Raw genomic sequence first — 24,983 nt, forward strand, 5'->3', positions numbered from 1 at the left:
AAGAGTTGCGGGCTTAAAAGCTCTTAAATCTTGGACGGAGTTCAGGGGGTCTCAAGGTGAAAATTATGATGAAACTTCACATCTAAATGAGCTTCAAGTTTATTTGTCTCAGGGACTTGAAAAGGAGAATCCAGACGGCTCTTTTGATCTTTTGGAATGGTGGAAGGCAAGGGAAAAACATTTTCCTGTTCTTGCAAGGATGGCTCGGGATATTTTATCAATTCAAGCTTCAACTGTTGCATCAGAGAGCGCTTTCAGTCAAGCAAGACTGCAAATAGGTGATCATAGAGCGTCTATGAGGGATAGCTTGGAAAAATCAGTATTGTTTAGAGATTGGATCCGCTCGGAAAGAAGAAACTTTGGAATTGCAGAAGCACAACCGGCGATAGATGAAGCTTATGAAGAAATGATAGCGGAACTTACGGAGGATTCGGCTTCGCCCGGAAGTGGTGATGAACAAGCTTCTTTTCCACCACCACCAACGCAACCTCCTCCGAACCTTGAAGGATTTATGAGATTTGTTAGAGATAATACATAGAATAATATGTAACTTGTATTTTGGCACATCTTCCTTAGTTTTTTCCTTCTAATGGTGGTATTAGTACCTTGTTGTGCTCATTCCATTGGGGGAAGGATGACTAAGAAAGATATGTCATTTTTTGGTAATAAAATTTATTGCTTCTACCCATGAGCTTCTTTTCGCAATATTTCTTTGTCTATACTTAGAATTATTTATATGCTACAATATATACATAATATACAATATATATACTACAAGAAAATATATTTATAAGATACAATATATACATAAGATACAATATATATACTACAAGAAAATATATAAGAGAATATATATACATAAGATACAATATAATATACTACAAGAAAATATATTATGCTACAATATATACATAATATACAATATATATACTACAAGAAAATATATAAGAGAATATATATACATAAGATACAATATAATATACTACAAGAAAATATATTATGCTACAATATATACATAATATACAATATATATACTACAAGAAAATATATTTATAAGCTACAATATATACATAAGATACAATATATATACTACAAGAAAATATATAAGAGAATATATATACATAAGATACAATATAATATACTACAAGCAAATATATAAGAGAATATATATACATAAGATACAATATAATATACTACAAGCAAATATATTATGCTACAATATATACATAATATACAATATATATACTACAAGAAAATATATTTATAAGCTACAATATATACATAATATACAATATATATACTACAAGAAAATATATAAGAGAATATATATACATAAGATACAATATATATACTACAAGAAAATATATTATGCTACAATATATACATAATATACAATATATATACTACAAGAAAATATATAAGAGAATATATATACATAAGATACAATATAATATACTACAAGAAAATATATTATGCTACAATATATACATAATATACAATATATATACTACAAGAAAATATATTTATAAGCTACAATATATACATAAGATACAATATATATACTAAAAGAAAATATATAAGAGAATATATATACATAAGATACAATATAATATCAAGAAGTGATATTTATGCATGACAATTTAGTGTTTTACTATTGTTTTGTTATTTTCTTTTTCGTCAAGCACTTTAATAATTAGATATACATATATACTACATATTAATATAGCCATGATACTACAAGAAATTGTCTTTAAAAAAAAAAAAAAAAACCCGCTAGGCCCGCGAAGCCCACGAGCCCGGCCCGTTAAGCACAGGACCATGTGGGCTTAGGCCCGTCACGGGCCGGTTCCACCCATTAGGCCCACGAAGACCGGGACCGCCAGGCCCGGGACCGCCAGAGCCCGGGACCACGAAGCCCGGGACCGCGAGGCCCGGCCCGTTAGGCCCACTAAGGCCCGGGCCCGGGACAAAATACAGCCCTATGACTGACTATTTTTCTAAATGGGTTGAAGCGCAGGCGTTCGAGAAAATAAGAGAAAAAGAAGTTATAGACTTTATTTGGGATCATATCATATGCCGATTCGGGATACCTGCCGAAATAGTGTGTGACAATGGAAAATAATTCGTTGGCAGCAAAGTAACAAGATTCCTCGAAGACCACAAAATAAGAAGGATACTATCGACGCCATACCACCCCAGTGGGAATGGATAGGCCGAATCTACGAACAAAACTGTCATTCAAAATTTAAAAAAGAGGTTGAATGACGCTAAAGGAAAATGGAGAGAAATCCTGCCCGAAGTCCTTTGGGCATATCGGACGACATCAAAATCCAGTACGGGGGCAACCCCATTCTCTTTAGTATATGGGTCCGAAGCATTTATACCAGTCGAAGTTGGTGAACCCAGTGCCAGATTTTGATTCGCGATGGAAGAATCAAATAACGAGGCTATGAATACCAGCCTCGAACTATCAGACGAAAGATGAGAAGCTGCTCTCGTCCAATTGGCCGCCCAAAAGTAGCGAATCGAAAGATATTATAATCGAAGAACAAAGCTCCGCCATTTCAAGCCCGGGGACTTAGTGTTAAGAAAAGTTACCATCAATACCCGAAATCCGAACGAAGGAAAACTAGGACTGAATTGGGAAGGACCATATCAGGTGCTCGAGAACATCGGAAAGGGATCGTACAGGCTCGGCATTATAAACGGCAAACATCTATCAAGCATCTGGAATGTATCACATCTAAAACGGTACTACTGCTAATATGGATCAAGGGCTAACAAGGGCTAAGATTTATATTTCAAAACTGATCCCTACAGAAGTCAGAACAAGGGCTAAGATGGATCTTTCGCTTGAAAGCACACGTTGCACTCTTTTTCCCTTAGACCGGTTTTATCCTAAATGGGTTTTTCGGCAAGGTTTTTAATGAGGCAACCATTGATCGTGCTGCACTTACAACAATATCCGAGGCCTCTTTACAATCGACCTCGAATACTGAGGGGGCATTAGGCCCTCAAACACATCGAATTCAGATGCAAGAGAGTTATTTCACAACAACAGGGTTCCAATAGGAAAACTTGTAAGAGCCAAATGGTCGAAATGAATCATGCTCATGTAGATTGGCCCGAACCCAGGCACGGAACATGAACACGTGTAATAACGTGCGAAGAAAGTTCTCTTCTTTATCGGCATCTTATATACAAGGAAAATTCCTCTATTTTCAAATTTATTATGCAAACAGAATCAAGTTAAATTCGACCAATTATGCCTACGGGCTACATTGCATCGAGCTCGAATCATTCACTCGACGACTAAAGCCTACGGGCTACATTACCTCGAGTTCGAATCATTCACTGGATGACTAAAGCCTACGGGCTACTTTTATTTCGAGTTCGAGCAATCACTCTCTCGACCATCACGCACACGGGCTACATTACCTCGAGTTCGAATCATTCACTCGACGACTAAAGCCTACATGCTACTTTTATTTCGAGTTCGAGCAATCACTCTCTCGACCATCACGCCCACGGGCTACATTACCTCGAGTTCGAATCATTCACTCGATGACTCAAGCCTACGGGCTACTTTTATTTCAAGTTCGAGAAATCACTCTCACGACCATCACGACCACGGGCTACATTACTTCGGGTTCGAATCATTCACTCGATGATTAAAGCCTACAGGCTACTTTCACTTCGAGTTCAAGCAAAGCACTCACCCAACTATTACACCTACGGATTATATTTCTTCAAGATCGAATCACTAACTCAACTAGTAAGCCCAAGGGCTATGTCACTTCGAACAAATCAATAATAGAGACTACAAAGTCCAAATTTGATTGAATTATTAAGATCCTTGTGAAAACATTTGTAAAGGCACGCATAAAGTTTGCACAAATAGGCCAAAGTTGTCTATATACAAAAATTTCTACCTGATTACAAACATAACTATGAACTAATCTTCCTGATCACCCTCGGATCCGCTCTTGCTACCGTCATCGTCATCATCATCACCATCAGAAGCCAAGGCTTCAGCTTCAGCTTCGAGCTCTTTAACCTTTTTTATTTCTTCAGTAAGGTCGAAGCCCCGAACATGTATCTCCTCGAGGGTCTCCCTCCGAGACCTACATTTGGCAAGTTCGGCAATCTAGTGTGCTCGGGTGTCAGCAGTATTCGCCGCCTCTCGTGCCTTCATCTGAGCAGCCTCGACATCAGCCCGATACATGGCAATGGACTTATCCGCCAAGATTTTCGACGACTCAACCTCGGCCTTGGCCTCGGCAAGCTGGGCTTCAAGCTCCTCGATCCTCTTAGCTTGAGCCGAACTCTTTTGCTTAACGTTTTGAATCTGGACATCGGCCGATAATAAGTTGGTCAAAATGGTCTCTTTTTCCGCAGCCAGGCGATCGATAGTCTCCTTCCACTGATTACATTCGGCTTTGATTTGATCGACTTCTTCCCGAAGTGACCCGATCATTTCAACCTTTTGCTGCAGCTGAGACAACGAAGGGTTAACTTCCACAGTCGAGTCAAACCCATACTTTAACAGAACAAGGCTCACCTGCTTGTCAAGTTCGGCCTCTTCTTCATGAGCCTTAGCCAAATCCGCTAGGAGGTCCCTTATAGCCTCGTCCTTTTGGTTGCAAAGAAGCCGCAAGGCATCTCTCTCCCCCGAGACCTTCTGTAGCTCGACCTCGCACTGGCTAAGGTCGACCCGAAATCTACTAATGGCCTGCACAGTAGGGAAAGAACACGAGTCAAATTCGAAAAAGAATAAAGAAACCAAGTATAGTAAAATCATTACCCGAGTAATGAAACGTTGGGCCTCTTCCAGGAGAAGAGAAGCGTCCCCGATATCGGAAGCATCACCAACTCCGGTAAAGCAATCCCGAAAGGGATCCCCTGCACTAGAGCCTCCGCCTATATCGGGGGTCTTTAATTCTCGAGCTTCTTTTAACGCCTCCTTAGAAAAGGTGGGAAGAGAAGGCGAATAACCCACTATCATAGTCCCAAGTGAATCACTCTGGGCGTTTCGATCAAGACTCGAGATCCCGGTGTCAACCCCGACCGGTACAGCTGCCATCGGTTCAGGAGCTTCGATGACCTTGATAGCTCTGGCGGATCGGGACACCAAGGCCGAGGCACCTCCTTCTTCCTCTTCTTCTTCTTCTTCTTCTTCTTCTCTCAGTCGTTGGACCGAGTCAATCGAAAGGGCAATTGCCTTCCTCCTCACCCTTCGAGTTTCGGTCTTGGGGCCCTCTGATCGAGAGGCAGCTTTGCGCTTCTTGTCTTTCCCCGATTTCGGGACCAGGGACTTGGTTCCTTCTTTACCACTCGAAGGCCTCAAAACAGCATCCTTGGTTATGCCTGCATGAAAGGAAATCGATAACGAATGGAGCACAAAGAGCGCTTCGAAGGAAACGAGAAGTAAAACCTTACCACGGTTCTTGGCTTCCCATCTGCCTTTAGCCAAATCACGCCAAGCGCGTTCGGCATAAGAGGAAGTCGAGGCTAACTTCCGAACCCAATCCTCGAGGTCGGGCACCGCTTGTGGCATCCAAGGGGCAGCTGTATATCGGGAAGAAACATAAAAAAAAAATTATGAGAACAACTTACGATCGAAATTCCATTCCTCGGGGAACGACATCTTCTCTTACGGAATAAGGTCACGGGTCCTCACCCGAATGTAACGCCCCATCCAACCCTGATCCTTGTCTTCGTCGATGCTCGACATCAAAGCCTTCGATGCCCGACGATGAAGTCTGATTAACCCTCGAAAGATTTGAGGCCGATACAACCGTATGAGGTGATTCAGGGTAAAATCCAGCCCCCCCGGCTTTGGTGGAGAAGAAGCGAAGTAGGATTACTATACGCCACACAGAGGGATGAATCGAACCAAGGGTGACCTGATATCTCTTGCAAAAATCGATGATCACCCAGGTTGACCGGACCTAATGTGAAGGGATAAGTGTAAACACTTAAAAACCCCTCCACATGGGTGACAACACTCTCTTCGGGGGATGGAATTTGCAACACAACCTCGGAACCCCAGTTAAATTCTTTTCTAACGGCCTCGAGATGACCCTCCGTTATAGAGCACATATACATCGACACGTGCTCGCATCGACCCAGGACGGATGAAGGATTCTCAACCTTAAAATCGATCTTTAGAGTACACGGGTCGGGAATATAGTCATAGGTGGACGGCTCCACCGGCGCCTTATCGCCGGACGGCCATGAAGAAGAAGCCTTCTCCTTCTGAGGCACAGTTTTCGAAGTCTTGGCCATTGATATGGGAGGAAGAAAGACAAAAGAAAGTGAAAAATTGACGACACCAAAACTCTGGTAGCAACAAGAAAAGAAGAAAAGATGAGAAAATTTGGGGGAGTGAACGCATGAAAGAAGTAAATGATAGGTGGAAGAGCTATTTATAGGCTCGCATCGTGACGGTTCAATATCACAGGTGGCCGACCGCCATCTGACAAGCATTAAATACCTTGAAAGGCTGAATCGATAGGACAGATATCACATACGTCATAATCGATCCCTGTAAAAACGTCGGCTTATGACCCGATCGAACCACCAAAAATCACATCGATTCTCACCGCATCCTTCGCGAGAAACGAGGGGACTATCTGTATACGGTCGAAATAGATTTCGGCCTTTCTACGTTCGATCGAGTTCGAGTATTAAAAAGTTGGAATGAGATTTTTGGGAGTGAGCTCCGAAGTCGGTACTAACGAGCCTCCAGCCCGAAGGTCGATCGAGGAGTCGGCTCGATAACCCTATCGAGCCCGTGGCCGAATCGATCCGCAAGGCACTGCTTCGAGGTCGGAAATGCGCGACGCCCATCTCGAAGATCGGACTCGAGCCAAGACCGTAAGGCCCGACCCAGTAACGAGCTCGAGCCAGTATCGAGCTCACAGACAAGAGCCGTTGCGACCGCACCAAGAGAGAGAATCTTGGCGGGAATCAAGGAAGAGACAAGTCATCATTGCCCTTCCACTATATATTTTATTTTATTGTTTTTTGTAATGACCCTCTTCTATAAAAGGGGAAATCCTTGTAAGCTAAAGGGCAGAGACAAAAAAATCACTTCTCAGATTGAAAGATATCCCTTTGTGTTTGCTTTACTTTATCTCATTCATTCTTATTGCCCACTATTTGCATTCTCATAGTCAAGAATATACGTATCTCTATTTTTCTTCACGATTTATATCAAATAGTATCGCATATCCTTAGAACCATACAATAAATCTAACGTTATCCGATTTTTCCGGTAAACAAGAAGACAATTGTTAGTGCTAATATGCAATATCTGAATCATTACTAAATGTATGAGACATTACAAACAATGGGAGGATTCACTTACAAAGTCCACACTCCACACCCACGATGCTAGTGTAACTCTGAAGACCAGAGACGGCAACAACAACAACCCAATATAATCTCACTAGTGGGGTCTAGGGAGGGTAGTGTGTACGCAGACCTTACCCCTACCCTGGAGTAGAGAGGCTGTTTCCAAAATGACCCTCGGCATCCTTCCCTCCAAGAACTCCCCACCTTGCTCTGGGGGTGACTCGAACTCACAATCTCTTGGTTGGAAGTGGAGGGTGCTTACCATCAGAGCAACCCACCTTGTTTCATCAGAGAAACACAAATATATATAACAATAAAGGAAAACATATATTTTCTTCCATTAAGATTGTTAAAGTTTAAAATGTAACTACGACCAGTCTAAAAAAGAAATTGAACTACGTAGTTGATAAACTTAAATAAGCTAATCAAAGATTCGTGAAATAGAAATATTACTTCCACCACCCATAGAATAGTCACAAACAAAGGTGAATTTTTAGGATGGCAATAAAAGAAGATAATCCGGGAAGCTGGTGAAAAGGTTTTTACCTGTTATACATACTATTAAGTTTAATGAAGAGTCGTGTTTTTTTTAGGGATTTTAATATGGCACATGAAGGTTTACAACTGCTATTAAATGTGTGTGACTGATGGTGCGAAAATTGTTAAAGGAAGCGACGGTTTTGTTTGTTACCAAAAGAAGTGATTTGAATTTTGTTTCCAGTATTTTTAAAAAGTTAAGAAAGTAAAACAAATTGATTTTAAGTTGAGAAAGTAAAAAAAATGGACAAAAAAGATGAATACAAATGATGCCTAAGAGAGACGCCACCTCATCTACTATTGGCATTCTTTTATATATATATATATATATATATATATATATATATATATATATATATATAGATAGATAGATAGATAGATTTCGAATTTTGAAATTAATTTTTACCATAATAAATTACGAATTATTCCACAAAAAATTCGTAATTGCACTCCTTCGTTCAATTTCGAAATTCTTCCATAAAACCTTATTTAACTCCCCATGTTAAGATTCGGATACTAATCAATCAAATTAAATTACTGATAATTTAATTTATTAATTGCTTCCTTTAGAGCTTTCGCTTAACTTATTTCAAGTGTCAGATACAAAATCTACCGGTCGGATTTACACATGAAAACTTATAAGCTTTCATAAAGGATTATCATCAATCTCAAAGCCGAGACATGGATTCTATCAACTAATTATTATTTCGCCAATATATATCATTACTGTCTAATTTATCAGGCTTAATGACCCACAAAGAATCTCACCTTTTAATAAATCAAAACAATAAATTACACACACAACTAAAAATAATTATATCAAGATTACGAGTATAAGTATATTGAATGGACTAGAGAAATTATTTTTATTAAGTCAATATAAAATATTTATCTCTACTTGATCTGTTCAATACATATAAAATGTACTAGCACAAGAAGTCAGAATTAAACCATTTTCACAATCAAGATAAATTATATTTAATCTTGTGCTACAACCATTCCGATGGTTTGTCCAATTCCATCATTAGATTGTGAACATAAACTTAATGACTTATATGAACCGATGATTTAATCTTCTGTGTATAAGCTAAACTCGGTATACTAAATCATCTGCTAAGCAAAGGACACATAGACAGATACATGATTTATTTAAAATAAAATTTTATTGAATTGAATAAAAATAAATAATTATTCCATAAAAAATACTATAACAATACGCATGATTTATAATATATCCTACCAACTATCACAAGGCTACTTGCCTATCAAAAAAAAAAGAGGGGGAGGGGGGTATATGTCAATTAACTTTATCTCCAATTTATTTAATATTTCAAGATTCATCCAATTACACAAACGGCTAAGACGGCAACCTTTTAAATGAAAAATCCAAAAAGTTATAGGATCGACCACCCTTTAGCTCTCTTGATGAAGTAGACGAATTCAATTTAAAACAAAAAAGAAAAGGGTCAATAATTCCGATGATTTTCGAGAATATTAGCGTGAACTTCACAATTGCAGACACTGCAAATTGCAAAAGAGAGTGCTCTATTGTCTTTATTTTAATAGAAAATGTCCAAATATGCTCTTGTATCATACGAAATTGAGTATATTTGCCCTTCGTTAATACTTTAGCTCAAGAATGCCCTTAACGTCACATAGTTGATCCATATATGCCCTTAGAGTCATACAGTTGACCAATATATGCCTTTTTCGAAACGGAATCCATCCAAAGTAATTAGCTCTTTCGTTAATTATATTAAAGTGTATTACAAACACTATTTTTTTTATTAGTATATTTTTTTTTTACCTTTCTCATTTCTTTCTTCTTTTTTCTTTTCTTCTCTTTTTATTTTTCTTTTTTCTTTCTCCCTTATCCGATTTCCTTCATTGCTGATGTCTTCTCCATTTTCGTCACCAATTTCACTTGACAAAACTCATGAATTCCAATTACTAAGAAAATTCTCCCATAAGAATATTTTAATATATCATATGTTTGTTAATTTTTTAATTTTTACTGAACATATATTTAGCTATAAAAAATTAATAAAGTAAGATTGAAATAATATTTATGCACCAAAAAACCCGAAAAATCCAACAAAATCGAACCAATTCAAACCGATATAATTGGTTTGGTTTGGTTTTGATAACAATCGAACCAACCCGGTTCATGTATACTCCTAATTTACATAGTTAATAAAAAAAATAAAAAATGTCCAGTTGAAAAAAGATGAAAAAAGACTAACAACTTAAATTTATAACACTAGAACTTGAACTCTGGGCTTTTAATCATTAAATTATCTTTCTGAAAATAATTTAAATATTTTGGTCTTTTGAGTATTGTTAAAGGTTGAGTTGTTTTTATTATTTTAAAGTTTAAACGATAATTTTTGGAATAATTTAATTTCGTTTATTTAGAGGGCCAGTGAAATTGAAACTTGATTACCTTATGGGAGAATTTTCTTAGTAATTGGAATTCATGAGTTTTGTCAAGTGAAATTGGTGACGAAAATGGAGAAGACATCAGCAACACGGAGGAAATCGGATAAGGGAGAAAGAAAAAGGAAAAAAAAGAGAAGAAAAGAAAAAAGAAGAAAGAAAAGAGAAAGGTAAAGAAAAAAAAGTACTAATAAAAAGAAAATAGTATTTGTAATACACTTTAATACAATTAACGAAAGAACTAATTAGTTTGGTTGAATTCCGTTTCGAAAAGAGCATATATGGGCCAACTGTGTGACTCTAAGGGCATATATGGACCAACTATGTGACGGTAAAGGCATTCTTGAGCTAAAGTATTAAAGAAGAACAAATGTGCTCAATTTCATATAGTACAAGGGCATATTTGGACCTTTTCTGTTATTTTAATTTGATACCTTGTTATCAATGAGGTAGCTCAGAGTTTGAAACAGTCAAGAAGAGGCAATATGTGATTTTGCATTCTTGATTTTATTGGGAAGGACCATATCAGGTGCTCGAGAACATCGGAAAGGGATCGTACATGCTCGGCATTATAAACGGCAAACATCTATCAAGCATCTGGAATGTATCACATCTAAAACGGTACTACTGCTAAGATGGATCAAGGGCTAACAAGGGCTAAGATTTATATTTCAAAACTGACCCCTACAGAAGTCAGAACAAGGGCTAAGATGGATCTTTCGCTTGAAAGCACGCGTTGCACTCTTTTTCTCTTAGACCGGTTTTATCCCAAATGGGTTTTTCGGTAAGGTTTTTAATGAGGCAACCATTGATCGTGCTGCACTTACAACAATATCTGAGGCCTCTTTACAATCGACCTCGAATACTGAGGGGGCATTAGGCCCTCAAACACATCGAATTCAGATGCAAGAGAGTTATTTCACAACAACAGGGTTCCAATAGGAAAACTTGTAAGAGCCAAATGGTCGAAACGAACCATGCTCATGTAGATTGGCCCGAACCCAGGCGCGGAACATGAACACGTGTAATAACGTGCGAAGAAAGTTCTCTTCTTTATCGGCATCTTATATCCAAGGAAAATTCCTCTATTTTGAGATTTATTATGCAAACAGAATCAAGTTAAATTCGACCAATTATGCCTACGGGATACATTGCATCGAGCTCGAATCATTCACTCGACGATTAAAGCCTACGGGCTACATTACCTCGAGTTCGAATCATTCACTGGATGCCTAAAGCCTACGGGCTACTTTTATTTCGAGTTCGAGCAATCACTCTCTCGACCATCACGCACACGGGCTACATTACCTCGAGTTCGAATCATTCACTCGACGACTAAAGCCTACATGCTACTTTTATTTCGAGTTCGAGCAATCACTCTCTCGACCATCATGCCCACGGGCTACATTACCTCGAGTTCGAATCATTCACTCGACGACTCAAGCCTACGGGCTACTTTTATTTCAAGTTCGAGAAATCACTCTCACGACCATCACGACCACGGGCTACATTACTTCGGGTTCGAATCATTCACTCGATGATTAAAGCCTACATGCTACTTTCACTTCGAGTTCAAGCAAAGCACTCACCCAACTATTACACCTACGGATTATATTTCTTCAAGATCGAATCACTAACTCAACTAGTAAGCCCAAGGGCTATGTCACTTCGAACAAATCAATAATAGAGACTACAAAGTCCAAATTTGATTGAATTATTAAGATCCTTGTGAAAACATTTGTAAAGGCACGCATAAAGTTTGCACAAATAGGCCAAAGTTGTCTATATACAAAAATTTCTACCTGATTACAAACATAACTATGAACTAATCTTCCTGATCACCCTCGGATCCGCTCTTGCTACCGTCATCGTCATCATCATCACCATCAGAAGCCAAGGCTTCAGCTTCAGCTTCGAGCTCTTTAACCTTTTTTATTTCTTCAGTAAGGTCGAAGCCCCGAACATGTATCTCCTCGAGGGTCTCCCTCCGAGACCTACATTTGGCAAGTTCGGCAATCTAGTGTGCTCGGGTGTCAGCAGTATTCGCCGCCTCTCGTGCCTCCATCTGAGCAGCCTCGACATCAGCCCGATACATGGCAATGGACTTATCCGCCAAGATTTTCGACGACTCAACCTCGGCCTTGGCCTCGGCAAGCTGGGCTTCAAGCTCCTCGATCCTCTTAGCTTGAGCCGAACTCTTTTGCTTAACGTTTTGAATCTGGACATCGGCCGATAATAAGTTGGTCAAAATGGTCTCTTTTTCCGCAGCCAGGCGATCGATAGTCTCCTTCCACTGATTACATTCGGCTTTGATTTGATCGACTTCTTCCCGAAGTGACTCGATCATTTCAACCTTTTGCTGCAGCTGAGACAATGAAGGGTTAACTTCCACAGTCGAGTCAAACCCATACTTTAACAGAACAAGGCTCACCTGCTTGTCAAGTTCGGCCTCTTCTTCATGAGCCTTAGCCAAATCCGCTAGGAGGTCCCTTATAGCCTCGTCCTTTTGGTTGCAAAGAAGCCGCAAGGCATCTCTCTCCCCCGAGACCTTCTGTAGCTCGACCTCGCACTGGCTAAGGTCGACCCGAAATCTACTAATGGCCTGCACAGTAGGGAAAGAACACGAGTCAAATTCGAAAAAGAATAAAGAAACCAAGTATAGTAAAATCATTACCCGAGTAATGAAACGTTGGGCCTCTTCCAGGAGAAGAGAAGCGTCCCCGATATCGGAAGCATCACCAACTCCGGTAAAGCAATCCCGAAAGGGATCCCCTGCACTAGAGCCTCCGCCTATATCGGGGGTCTTTAATTCTCGAGCTTCTTTTAACGCCTCCTTAGAAAAGGTGGGAAGAGAAGGCGAATAACCCACTATCATAGTCCCAAGTGAATCACTCTGGGCGTTTCGATCAAGACTCGAGATCCCGGTGTCAACCCCGACCGGTACAGCTGCCATCGGTTCAGGAGCTTCGGTGACCTTGATAACTCTGGCAGATCGGGACACCAAGGCCGAGGCACCTCCTTCTTCCTCTTCTTCTTCTTCGTCTTCTTCTTCTTCTCTCAGTCGTTGGACCGAGTCAATCGAAAGGGCAATTGCCTTCCTCCTTACCCTTCGAGTTTCGGTCTTGGGGCCCTCTGATCGAGAGGCAGCTTTGCGCTTCTTGTCTTTCCCCGATTTCAGGACCAGGGACTTGGTTCCTTCTTCACCACTCGAAGGCCTCAAAACGACATCCTTGGTTATGCCTGCATGAAAGGAAATCGGTAACGAATGGAGCACAAAGAGCGCTTCGAAGGAAACGAGAAGTAAAACCTTACCACGGTTCTTGGCTTCCCATCTGCCTTTAGCCAAATCACGCCAAGCGCGTTCGGCATAAGAGAAAGTCGAGGCTAACTTCTGAACCCAATCCTCGAGGTCGGGCACCGCTTATGGCATCCAAGGGGCAGCTGTATATCGGGAAGAAACATAAAAATAAAATAAAATTATGAGAACAACTTACGATCGAAATTCTATTCCTCGGGGAACGACATCTTCTCTTACGGAATAAGGTCACGGGTCCTCACCCGAATGTAACGCCCCATCCAACCCCGATCCTTGTCTCCGTCGATGCTCGACATCAAAGCCTTTGATGCCCGACGATGAAGTCTGATTAACCCTCGAAAGATTTGAGGCCGATACAACTGTATGAGGTGATTCAGGGTAAAATCCAGCCCCCCGGCTTTGGTGGAGAAGAAGCGAAGTAGGATTACTATACGCCACACAGAGGGATGAATCGAACCAAGGGTGACCTGATATCTCTTGCAAAAATCGATGATCACCGGTTTGACCGGACCCAATGTGAAGGGATAAGTGTAAACACTTAAAAACCCCTCCACATGGGTGACAACACTCTCTTCGGGGGATGGAATTTGCAACACAACCTCGGAACCCCAGTTACAGTCTTTTCTAACGGCCTCGAGATGACCCTCCGTTATAGAGCACATATACATCGACATGTGCTCGCATCGACTCGGGACGGATGAAGGATTCTCAACCTTAAAATCGATCTTTAGAGTACACGGGCCGGGAATATAGTCATAGGTGGATGGCTCCCCCGGCGCCTTGTCGCCGGACGGCCGTGAAGAAGAAGCCTTCTCCTTCTGAGGCACAGTTTTTGAAGTCTTGGCCATTGATATGGGAGGAGGAAAGACAAAGAAAAGTAAAAAATTGACGACACCAAAACTCTGGTAGCAACAAGAAAAGAAGAAAAGATGAGAAAATTTGGGGGAGTGAACGCATAAAAGAAGTAAATGATAGGTGGAAGAGCTATTTATAGGCTCGCATCATGACAGTTCAATATCACAGGTGGACGACCGCCATCTGACAAGCATTAAATATCTTGAAAGGCTGAATCGATAGGACAGATATCACATACGTCATAATCGATCCCTGTAAAAATGTCGGCTTATGACCCGATCGAACCACCAAAAATCATATCGATTCTCACCGCATCCTTCGCGAGAAACGAGGGGACTATCTGTATACGGTCGAAATAGATTTTGGCCTTCCTACGTTCGATCGAGTTCGAGTGTTAAAAAGTCGGAATGAGATTTTTAGGAGTGAGCTCCGAAGTCGGTACTAACGAGCCTCCAGCCCGAAGGTCGATCGAGGAGTCGGCTCGATAACCCTATCGAGCCCGTGGCCGAATCGATCCGCAAGGCACTGCTTCGAGGTCGGAAATGCGCGATGCCCATCTCGAAGATCGGACTCGAGCCAAGACCGAAAGGCCCGACCCAGTAACGAGCTCGAGCCAGTATCGAGCTCACAGACAAGAGCCGTTGCGACCGCACCAAGAGAGAGAATCTTGACGGGAATCAAGGAAGAGACAAGTCATCATTGCCCTTCCACTATATATTTTATTTTATTGTTTTTTGTAATGACCCTCTTCTATAAAAGGGGAAATTCTTGTAAGCTAAAGGGCAGAGACAAAAAAATCACTTTTCAGATTGAAAGATATCCCTTTGTGTTTGCTTTACTTTATCTCATTCATTCTTATTGCCCACTATTTGCATTCTCATAGTCAAGAATATACGTATCTCTATTTTTCTTCACGATTTATATCGAATTGTATCGCATATCCTTAGAACCATACAATAAATCTAACGTTATCCGATTTTTCCGGTAAACAAGAAGACAATTGTTAGTGCTAATATGCAATATCTGAATCATTACTAAATGTATGAGACATTACAAACAATGGGAGGATTCACTTACAAAGTCCACACTCCACACCCACGATGCTAGTGTAACTCTGAAGACCAGAGACGGCAACAACAACAACCCAATATAATCTCACTAGTGGGGTCTAGGGAGGGTAGTGTGTACGCAGACCTTACCCCTACCCTGGAGTAGAGAGGCTGTTTCCAAAATGACCCTCGGCATCCTTCCCTCCAAGAACTCCCCACCTTGCTCTGGGGGTGACTCGAACTCACAATCTCTTGGTTGGAAGTGGAGGGTGCTTACCATCAGAGCAACCCACCTTGTTTCATCAGAGAAACACAAATATATATAACAATAAAGGAAAACATATATTTTCTTCCATTAAGATTGTTAAAGTTTAAAATGTAACTACGACCAGTCTAAAAAAGAAATTGAACTACGTAGTTGATAAACTTAAATAAGCTAATCAAAGATTCGTGAAATAGAAATATTACTTCCACCACCCATAGAATAGTCACAAACAAAGGTGAATTTTTAGGATGGCAATAAAAGAAGATAATCCGGGAAGCTGGTGAAAAGGTTTTTACCTGTTATACATACTATTAAGTTTAATGAAGAGTCGTGTTTTTTTTAGGGATTTTAATATGGCACATGAAGGTTTACAACTGCTATTAAATGTGTGTGACTGATGGTGCGAAAATTGTTAAAGGAAGCGACGGTTTTGTTTGTTACCAAAAGAAGTGATTTGAATTTTGTTTCCAGTATTTTTAAAAAGTTAAGAAAGTAAAACAAATTGATTTTAAGTTGAGAAAGTAAAAAAAATGGACAAAAAAGATGAATACAAATGATGCCTAAGAGAGACGCCACCTCATCTACTATTGGCATTCTTTTATATATATATATATATATATATATATATAGATAGATAGATAGATAGATTTCGAATTTTGAAATTAATTTTTACCATAATAAATTACAAATTATTCCACAAAAAATTCGTTATTGCACTCCTTCGTTCAATTTTGAAATTCTTCCATAAAATCTTATTTAACTCCCCATGTTAAGATTCGGATACTAATCAATCAAATTAAATTACTGACAATTTAATTTATTAATTGCTTCCTTTAGGCTTTCGCTTAACTTATTTCAAGTGTCAGATACAAAATCTACCGGTCGGATTTACACATGAAAACTTATAAGCTTTCATAAAGGATTATCATCAATCTCAAAGCCGAGACATGGATTCTATCAACTAATTATTATTTTGCCAATATATATCATTACTGTCTAATTTATCAGGCTTAATGACTCACAAAAGAATCTCGCCTTTTAATAAATCAAAACAATAAATTACACACACAACTAAAAATAATTATATCAAGATTACGAGTATAAGTATATTGAATGGACTAGAGAAATTATTTTTATTAAGTCAATATAAAATATTTATCTCTACTTGATCTGTTCAATACATACAAAATGTACTAGCACAAGAAGTCAGAATTAAATCATTTTCACAATCAAGATAAATTATATTTAATCTTGTGCTACAACCATTCCGATGGTTTGTCCAATTCCATCATTAGATTGTGAACATAAACTTAATGACTTATATGAACCGATGATTTAATCTTCTGTGTATAAGCTAAACTCGGTATACTAAATCATCTGCTAAGCAAAGGACACATAGACAGATATATGATTTATTTAAAATAAAATTTTATTGAATTGAATAAAAATAAATAATTGTTCCATAAAAAATACTATAACAATACGCATGATTTATAGTGTATCCTACCAACTATCACAAGGCTACTTGCCTATCAAAAAAAAGAGGGGGAGGGGGTATATGTCAATTAACTTTATCTCCAATTTATTTAATATTTCAAGATTCATCCAATTACACAAACGGCTAAGACGGCAACCTTTTAAATGAAAAATCCAAAAAGTTATAGGATCGACCACCCTTAGCTCTCTTGATGAAGTAGACGAATTCAATTTAAAACAAAAAAGAAAAGGGTCAATAATTCCGATGATTTTCGAGAATATTAGCCTGAACTTCACAATTGCCGACACTGCAAATTGCAAAAGAGAGTGCTCTATTGTCTTTATTTTAATAGAAAATGTCCAAATATGCCCTTCTACCATACGAAATTGAGCATATTTGCCCTTCGTTAATACTTTAGCTCAAGAATGCCCTTAACGTCACATAGTTGGTCCATATATGTCCTTAAAGTCATACAGTTGACCAATATATGCCCTTTTCGAAACGGAATTCACCCAAAGTAATTAGGTCTTTCGTTAATTGTATTAAAGTGTATTACAAACACTATTTTCTTTTTATTAGTACATTTTTTTCTTTACCTTTCTCTTTTCTTTCTTCTTTTTTCTTTTCTTCTCTTTTTATTTTTCTTTTTTCTTTCTCCCTTATCCGGTTTCCTCCATTGTTGATGTCTTCTCCATTTTCGTCATCAATTTCACTTGACAAAACTCATGAATTCCAATTACTAAGAAAATTCTTCCATAAGAATATTTTAATATATCATATGTTTGTTAATTTTTTAATTTTTACTGAACATATATTTAGTTATAAAAAATTAATAAAGTAAGATTGAAATAATATTTATGTAACAAAAAACCCAAAAAACCCAACAAAATCGAAACAATTCAAACCGATATAATTAGTTTGGTTTGGTTTTGATAACAATCGAACCAACCCGGTTCATGTATACTCCTAATTTACATAGTTAATAAAAAAATAAAAAATATCCAGTTGAAAAAAGATAAAAAAAGACTAACAACTCAAATTTATAACACTAGAACTTGAACTCTAGGCTTTTAATCATTAAATTATCTTTCTGAAAATAATTTAAATATTTTGGTCTTTTGAGTATTGTTAAAGGTTGAGATATTTTTATTATTTTAAAGTTTAAACGATAATTTTTGGAACAATTTAATTTCATTTATTTAGAGGGCCAGTGAAATTGGAACTTGATTACCTTATGGGAGAATTTTCTTAGTAATTGGAATTCATGAGTTTTGTCAAGTGAAATTGGTGACGAAAATGGAGAAGACATCAGCAACACGGAGGAAATCGGATAAGGGAGAAAGAAAAAGGAAAAAAAAAAGAGAAGAAAAGAAAAAAGAAGAAAGAAAAGAGAAAGGTAAAGAAAAAAATATACTAATAAAAAAAATAGTGTTTGTAATACACTTTAATACAATTAGCGAAAGAGCTAATTAGTTTGAGTGGTTTTCGTTTCGAAAATGACATATATGGGCCAACTGTGTGACTCTAAGGGCATATATGGACCAACTATGTGACGGTAAAGGTATTCTTGAGCTAAAGTATTAACGAAGAGCAAATGTGCTCAATTTCGTATAGTACAAGGGCATATATGGACCTTTTCTGTTATTTTAATTTGATACCTTGTTATCAATGAGGTAGCTCAGAGTTTGAAACAGTCAAGAAGAGGCAATATGTGATTTTGCATTCTTGATTTTATTGTTGCAACTTGCAACTTGTAATGAAGTGACCCAGCTGTTTTTAATGTGATTGGAGTAGCTTAGCCTTTGAACCTTTGCACCACGTGGTATACTATTCCAATTTCACACCAATAATTTTTCTGTCCTTGTTATCCTCCACATATAAATGTATATGTATCATATACTACAATAATTAATGCTAACCAAGAAATTTTTACCTATAAGTATATATCTAATAAGTGACCAGCTTTGTGTAAATATTTTACATCATTAGTGTATAAAACTTAAACTAGTATAACATTAAATCAAATCAAATATCTAACACGAAATAATTCTATCACTTTAATCTTTACATTCTAATTCTTGCATTACTCCCATAATCCAAATCCAAGCGCTTAGCTATTTTCACATGTGCGTTGTTGACGTGCTCATGTTTTCTATTTAGACTCAGCCCGCTGAATTCATTTAACACACTATTGGCCTGAGAGAGTGAATACTAAGAGGGACTCTTTTTATCACTTTATCTCCGAAAGCTCCATCTCCGATCCCTTAAGAAGAAGAAGAAGAAGCCAACATGTTGAAGAGGATAGCTTCGAGGTTATTCTAGCTCTCAGCTCTCATCAATCTTTCTAACAGCTTGAAGCACTAAAAGAGATGACTTTTCTTATCAATTGTCTCTGAATTCAGCTTAATGCAAAATCTATTCCGTATATATGTTATTGGCAATTATTGGTCTAATTTAATAAAAGACAGGCTATTCGTATGGTCCAAATTTGGCAAGGCGATGATTTCTTAGAATAGTGTTAAAATGGATCCCTGGCCCAGCTGCCATTGACGTATTTACTTTTGTTTTCATTTTCTCGTACTTTGTTTTTTTCTGGCTCGCATATTTCCGCATACTATACCTTATCTCCATTTCATTTTGTTCTTCTTATTTCTAACTTAACTCCAGGAGCATGATCACCTCCACATCCTTGCTACTCCAAACCTTCAATAAGGAGTTTTCTACTCACACAGAAAGGTCTCTCTCTTATTCTGAGTATATTACTATAATTGATGTCACATGACCGTACTTTAAACACCTAAAAGCTGTTTTTAAAATTTTCCAAAAACTTGTAAACTAATTCAAATCTTAAACAAAAAGGTAATGTAACTTTTTATTTTTACAAAAGAATATCAAACAAACACAAGTTCAAAAATTGGCCAAAAAGGTTTTCAACCTTGTTTTTTTTCCAAACCATCACCAAGTTGGTTATCCGAAGCTGAAAATAATTTTGTGAATGTAAGGAAACTAGAAGGCAAAGTGGCGCTGATCACAGGGGCAGCAAGTGGCATCGGCAAAGAAACCGCCGCTAAATTCATCAGCAACGGTGCCAAGGTCATAATCACAGATATACAAAGGCAGCTCGGCGAAGAAACAGCCTCCGAGCTCGGACCAAACGCCACCTTTGTGGTCTGTGATGTATCCAAAGAATCCGACATCTCCAACGCCGTGGATTTCGCCGTCTCTAGCCACGGACAGCTCGACATAATGTACAACAATGCAGGTATAATCAGAGGCCAATACAGGATAAAACAGTTTACATATGACATAATTATTGATTTTATTTTTTTAAATATCTTTTACACCTCAATAAATAATCGAACTTGAACTTTTCCTTTTACTAAATTCTTAATCCGTCTCTGTTAAGGCATTGCATGTAGTACTCCACCAAGCATCATGGACCTTGACCTCGGTGCATTCAACCGCGTCATGGCTATTAACGTAGGAGGTGTGGTGGCAGGAATCAAGCACGCCGCTCGGGTGATGATTCCGCGACAAACCGGTTCCATTTTGTGCACAGCTAGCGTTACTGGTGTAATGGGAGGTCTAGCGCCATTCACATATTCGACATCCAAATCCTGCATAATCGGAATTATGAGATCTGTAACACCGGAGCTATGCAAGAACGGAATCAGAATCAATTGCATATCGCCCTTTGCAATTCCAACACCATTAACAGTTGATGAAATGAAACTGTTTTTCCCGGAAGTGGAGGCTCAGCAACTTGCTAAAATGGTAAATAATGCAAGTGAGTTAAAAGGGGCCTACTGTGAGCCCATTGATGTGGCCAATGCTGCTCTATATTTAGCTAGTGATGATGCCAAGTATGTTAGTGGCCAAAACCTAGTGGTAGATGGAGGTTTCACTACGTTTAAAAGTTTTAATTTTTCCATGCCTGATCAATAGTACACTAAAGCTAGATAAAGTTATTACTGGAAGTGTGTTTTTTGATTATATTTATTTTGGTAATTATCAAATGAACAATGCAACTCTTCTTCATCAAGAATGTTTTAAGTGGCAGCCAATAGTTCAAATTTGCTTTAATGGGCAGTCAGGAAAAAAAAGAAGAGTGTATCCATTGCCTTTATTTTGATTCCTTGTTACCCATCAGGTAACTCAAGGTAATATACAATAATAACTGAGTTTGCAATTGAATATTTATAAATATTTAATCAAATTTTAATATATATTCAGAGCCTGAGCAAAAGTTATTAGATTCTCGTGAAGCGATACGCAATGGCGAAGCCACGTGTAATCAAGGTGTATCAACCGGCACCCTTCATCTGAAAATTACTAATTAGCTCGATAAATTTTTTTTATTATATATTGATACCCTTTTAACTTTTTCGTGATAGTACTTTTTAGTGAAAAATCCTTGCTATTGTCACTACCCATATCGTTTCATTTTGGATCCGCCAGTGTAGTCGTGGTTCCCAGCTAGCAATTACACGGGAAGAAAGACGACCAGGATAGAAACTTTGACAAAGGGGTCAATTATTTCGACTAGCATGATTTGTCAAGGGAATATTTTTTAATAGAGTTACATTATTGCAATTTGTAAAGAAGAGACTGAACTGATGTTTAATGTGACTTTACACCAAATGGTGTGCTATTCAAATTTCGCCAATGATTATCTTTTTTCTTTAATTTCCTCATTTGCTTGCAGATGCAGTCGTCCGCAAATAAATATAGACGCACCCCTCCTATGCCAAATAAAAATAAAAATAAAAAGAAGATCGAAAAAGAGAAAGAAAATAGATTTTAACCCGCTTTCAGTTGGTGAAGATATTATATACACTAACTTTGGCCTTATGAGTCCGGTCTTGGATTTTATTGGTGTGTTTACCCTAAAAACGATACAGTTAAATTTATAGCGTGATTTATAAACAAGCGAATCGATTTGATCCCAAAAATGATAAATAAGAACGAAAATTAGAATAACGAATGAAATTAAAGGAGATAACGAGCCTGACTAAGGACTCAGCCTTTCCGATTACAAGAGTAAAATAATATTTCAAGTGTTACAATAGAGCGGAATAAAAAAATTGATTATAACTTTTATGTGTAGAATATTTCATGTCCTACAATGGTTGTTAATCCTGCCATTTATAGCCCTACTTAGGGAGACAAGATCTGTCACGACCCCAATTTCCCTCCGTAGGATATCGTGATAGCACCTAGTCTCTAAGACTAGGTAAGCCGTAAGCCTAATACACATGCGGAATATAATTGAAATAACGAATAAACTCTGAGATGCTCAACAACTATTGTAAAGGAACTCTGCAACTCAAGATAAATAACTCCCCAGAATCTGGTGAATACAAGTTACAAGCTCTATAAGATGGTACTGAACATCCCTATATATCTGTATCTATAGAAGGATAAGAAATGAAATAAACTACGTAGAGGGTGACTTCGAGGCCTTCGGACGCCGGCAGGTATACCTTGAAGTCTTCGAAACTAGGCTCGCCTCACTGGTGCCTGGACTGGTAGGAGGTACCTGGATCTGTACAAAAAGACGTACAGAAGCGTAGCATGCATACACCACAATGGTACCCAGTAAGTGTCAAGCCTAACCCCGGTAGAGTAGTGACGAGGTCAGGTCAAGCCCCTATCAGAATAATTAAGAAACTGAACAGGTATATAATAGTGATATAATGATAACAATAGAAATGAAACAATAAAGAAAATACACCGAGATTAGCTACACTGAACTAAGGCAAGTAATGCATCACAGAAGAAAATAAGGAAAGGCTATGACACGGAACAAGCAACAAAACACAAGTGAAGTAATGGGAAAGTATCAACAAGAGTCACTACCGAGGTACCGCCTCGTAGTCTCAAATCACAAAATATTTCACAATCTTTTCTTATATCACCGCGGGAGCCTTGCATTTAGTTTTGAAAATTATTTTATCCCGAAATAGTTTCTCGCGTTTTAGCCCACCTTATCACACCATGTGGCTTCAAGTAGTTCCCCCCACTTGCAATACGCGTATCAAGCCCACCTTATCTAACTGCATGCGTTTCAACCCCAAATCCTTATACCACCGCATGCGTATCAATATCACAACGTATCACAAATCGCACATCAAGTGTCCAATATCACAACTTGCCAAGAAACCAACAACAATAGTGTTTTCACAACAAATACCCCATGGCTCAACCATAATATGCCCAAGAGTATCAACAATAACAACCGAAAGTGAATAACTCAACAAGAATAGTATTTTACAACTTTACAACTTTGCCTCAAGTAGATCACGACCTTCATAACTCAATACCAATTTCAACAACAAGATATCCTGAGAATAACAACTTCAAGTAAAGAACTCAACAGTTAAATAATGAATACAGAATAGATGAAACAATACTTTAACTAAACATGTTAAGACAATTTAACAAGTAAGAGATAAGACAAGTAGAGCATGTGAAGATAGACTAATGATGATGAATATAGCATATTAAGGTAACTCAATTAAAGGATGAAAGGAATCTACATAGCTAAAACCGGTCAATTTTCAATATTTCCCATGTACCCACTCGTCACCTTGTGTACACATCTTTCATGTACCATAATTAACACAAAACAACACCAATCCTAATGGGTAATTCCCCCACACAAAGTTAGGCAAGATAGTTACCTCAAACACGTTAATTCAATCAACTAGTAAGCCTTTTCCACGAATATCCAACTCAAAACGGCTCGAATCTAGCCAAAACAACTTCGTAGTATAAATAACTGTAGAAAACTATTCCGAACAATAAAGTTACGATCTTTAAATAGAAACAAAAAGTCAACTCAAAAAATCAACCCGAGCTCGCGTCTCGAAACCCGACCAAAATTACAAAATCCGAACACCCATTCGATAACGAGTCCAACCATACAAGAATTACTCAAATCCGACCTCAAATTACCTTTCAAATCCTCAAATTTTAGCCTAAGAAGTTTTCACAATATTTTCCCAAATTTCCAACTCAAATCACTAATTAAGTGATGAAAATAATAATGGATTCGTGTAATATAATCAAAACTGAGTTAGAATCACTTACCTCAATGATTTCCTTGAAGAGCCCTTGAAATATTTCCACAAACCAAGCTCTCTAGGTCCAAAATATGAAAATGAAATTCAAACCCTCGAAGACCCCTTTTCTGCCCCAGCGATTTTGCATCTGCGGGTTGCATCTACAATGCCACACCTACGAAAAAATCATAGCAGGTGCGGTTCCAGCTTAAGTCTTGAGGTTCCGCTTCTTCGGACCACTGCTTGCACCTGCGAGCCCGCTTCTGCTGAGAAAACGACCCCACCTGCGAAAGCACTTGCGCCTGATAAGTGAGAATTTTGACTACTTATTAGCGCCTTTTAGCTTTCGTTTTAGTCCAAAAGTGTCTAATTGTATTCCCAAAAACTGATGAAATATGCTTTACATGCAGGAATATTGGAAAATGAGCAACTATGATGAAATCCAACTCAAGGAGGAGTGATCTGAACAAGGACAAAAATCAGGCACAGAAGCTCAAGTGTAGACCGCACATTTCTATCTGCGGCCGCAACATGTGAAGGAAAATCAACAGAGCCCCAGCGCAAAGTGCGGACCGCACAATTAAAGTGCGGACCCCACAATTATTGTGCGGCCGTAGAAGCTACG

The 24,983-nt window shown here is 38.3% G+C and overlaps 1 protein-coding gene across 2 annotated transcripts; it reads left to right on the forward strand.

The window, feature by feature from the left end:
• Positions 1-19,278: 19,278 nt before the first annotated feature.
• Positions 19,279-21,332, forward strand: LOC107811943 (zerumbone synthase). 2 transcript variants are annotated; one of them, XM_016636929.2, is made up of 4 exons: positions 19,282-19,606; positions 19,962-20,030; positions 20,297-20,556; positions 20,701-21,332. In XM_016636929.2, the coding sequence occupies exons 1-4, from the start codon at positions 19,584-19,586 to the stop codon at positions 21,237-21,239; spliced, it is 891 nt and encodes a 296-aa protein (XP_016492415.1). In that variant the 5' UTR covers positions 19,282-19,583; the 3' UTR covers positions 21,240-21,332. The 2 variants fall into 2 exon arrangements, with proteins under 2 accessions (XP_075093912.1, XP_016492415.1); XM_075237811.1 differs by lacking the exon at positions 19,962-20,030 and having other exon boundaries at positions 19,279-19,606.
• Positions 21,333-24,983: the final 3,651 nt, after the last annotated feature.

Source organism: Nicotiana tabacum, chromosome 19, assembly GCF_000715075.1.
Source record: "Nicotiana tabacum cultivar K326 chromosome 19, ASM71507v2, whole genome shotgun sequence".
In the NCBI taxonomy this organism is placed as follows: Eukaryota; Viridiplantae; Streptophyta; class Magnoliopsida; order Solanales; family Solanaceae; genus Nicotiana; species Nicotiana tabacum.

What these genes read in the sequence shown, in the direction of transcription:
- LOC107811943 (XM_016636929.2), top strand. Translation starts at nt 19,584, where the DNA reads ATGTTGAAGAGGATAGCTTCGAG. An exon ending in TTGAAGAGGATAGCTTCGAG is followed by an intron (nt 19,607 to 19,961) that starts GTTATTCTAGCT and finishes ACTTAACTCCAG; the next exon opens with GAGCATGATCACCTCCACAT. An exon ending in TTTTCTACTCACACAGAAAG is followed by an intron (nt 20,031 to 20,296) that starts GTCTCTCTCTTA and finishes TGTGAATGTAAG; the next exon opens with GAAACTAGAAGGCAAAGTGG.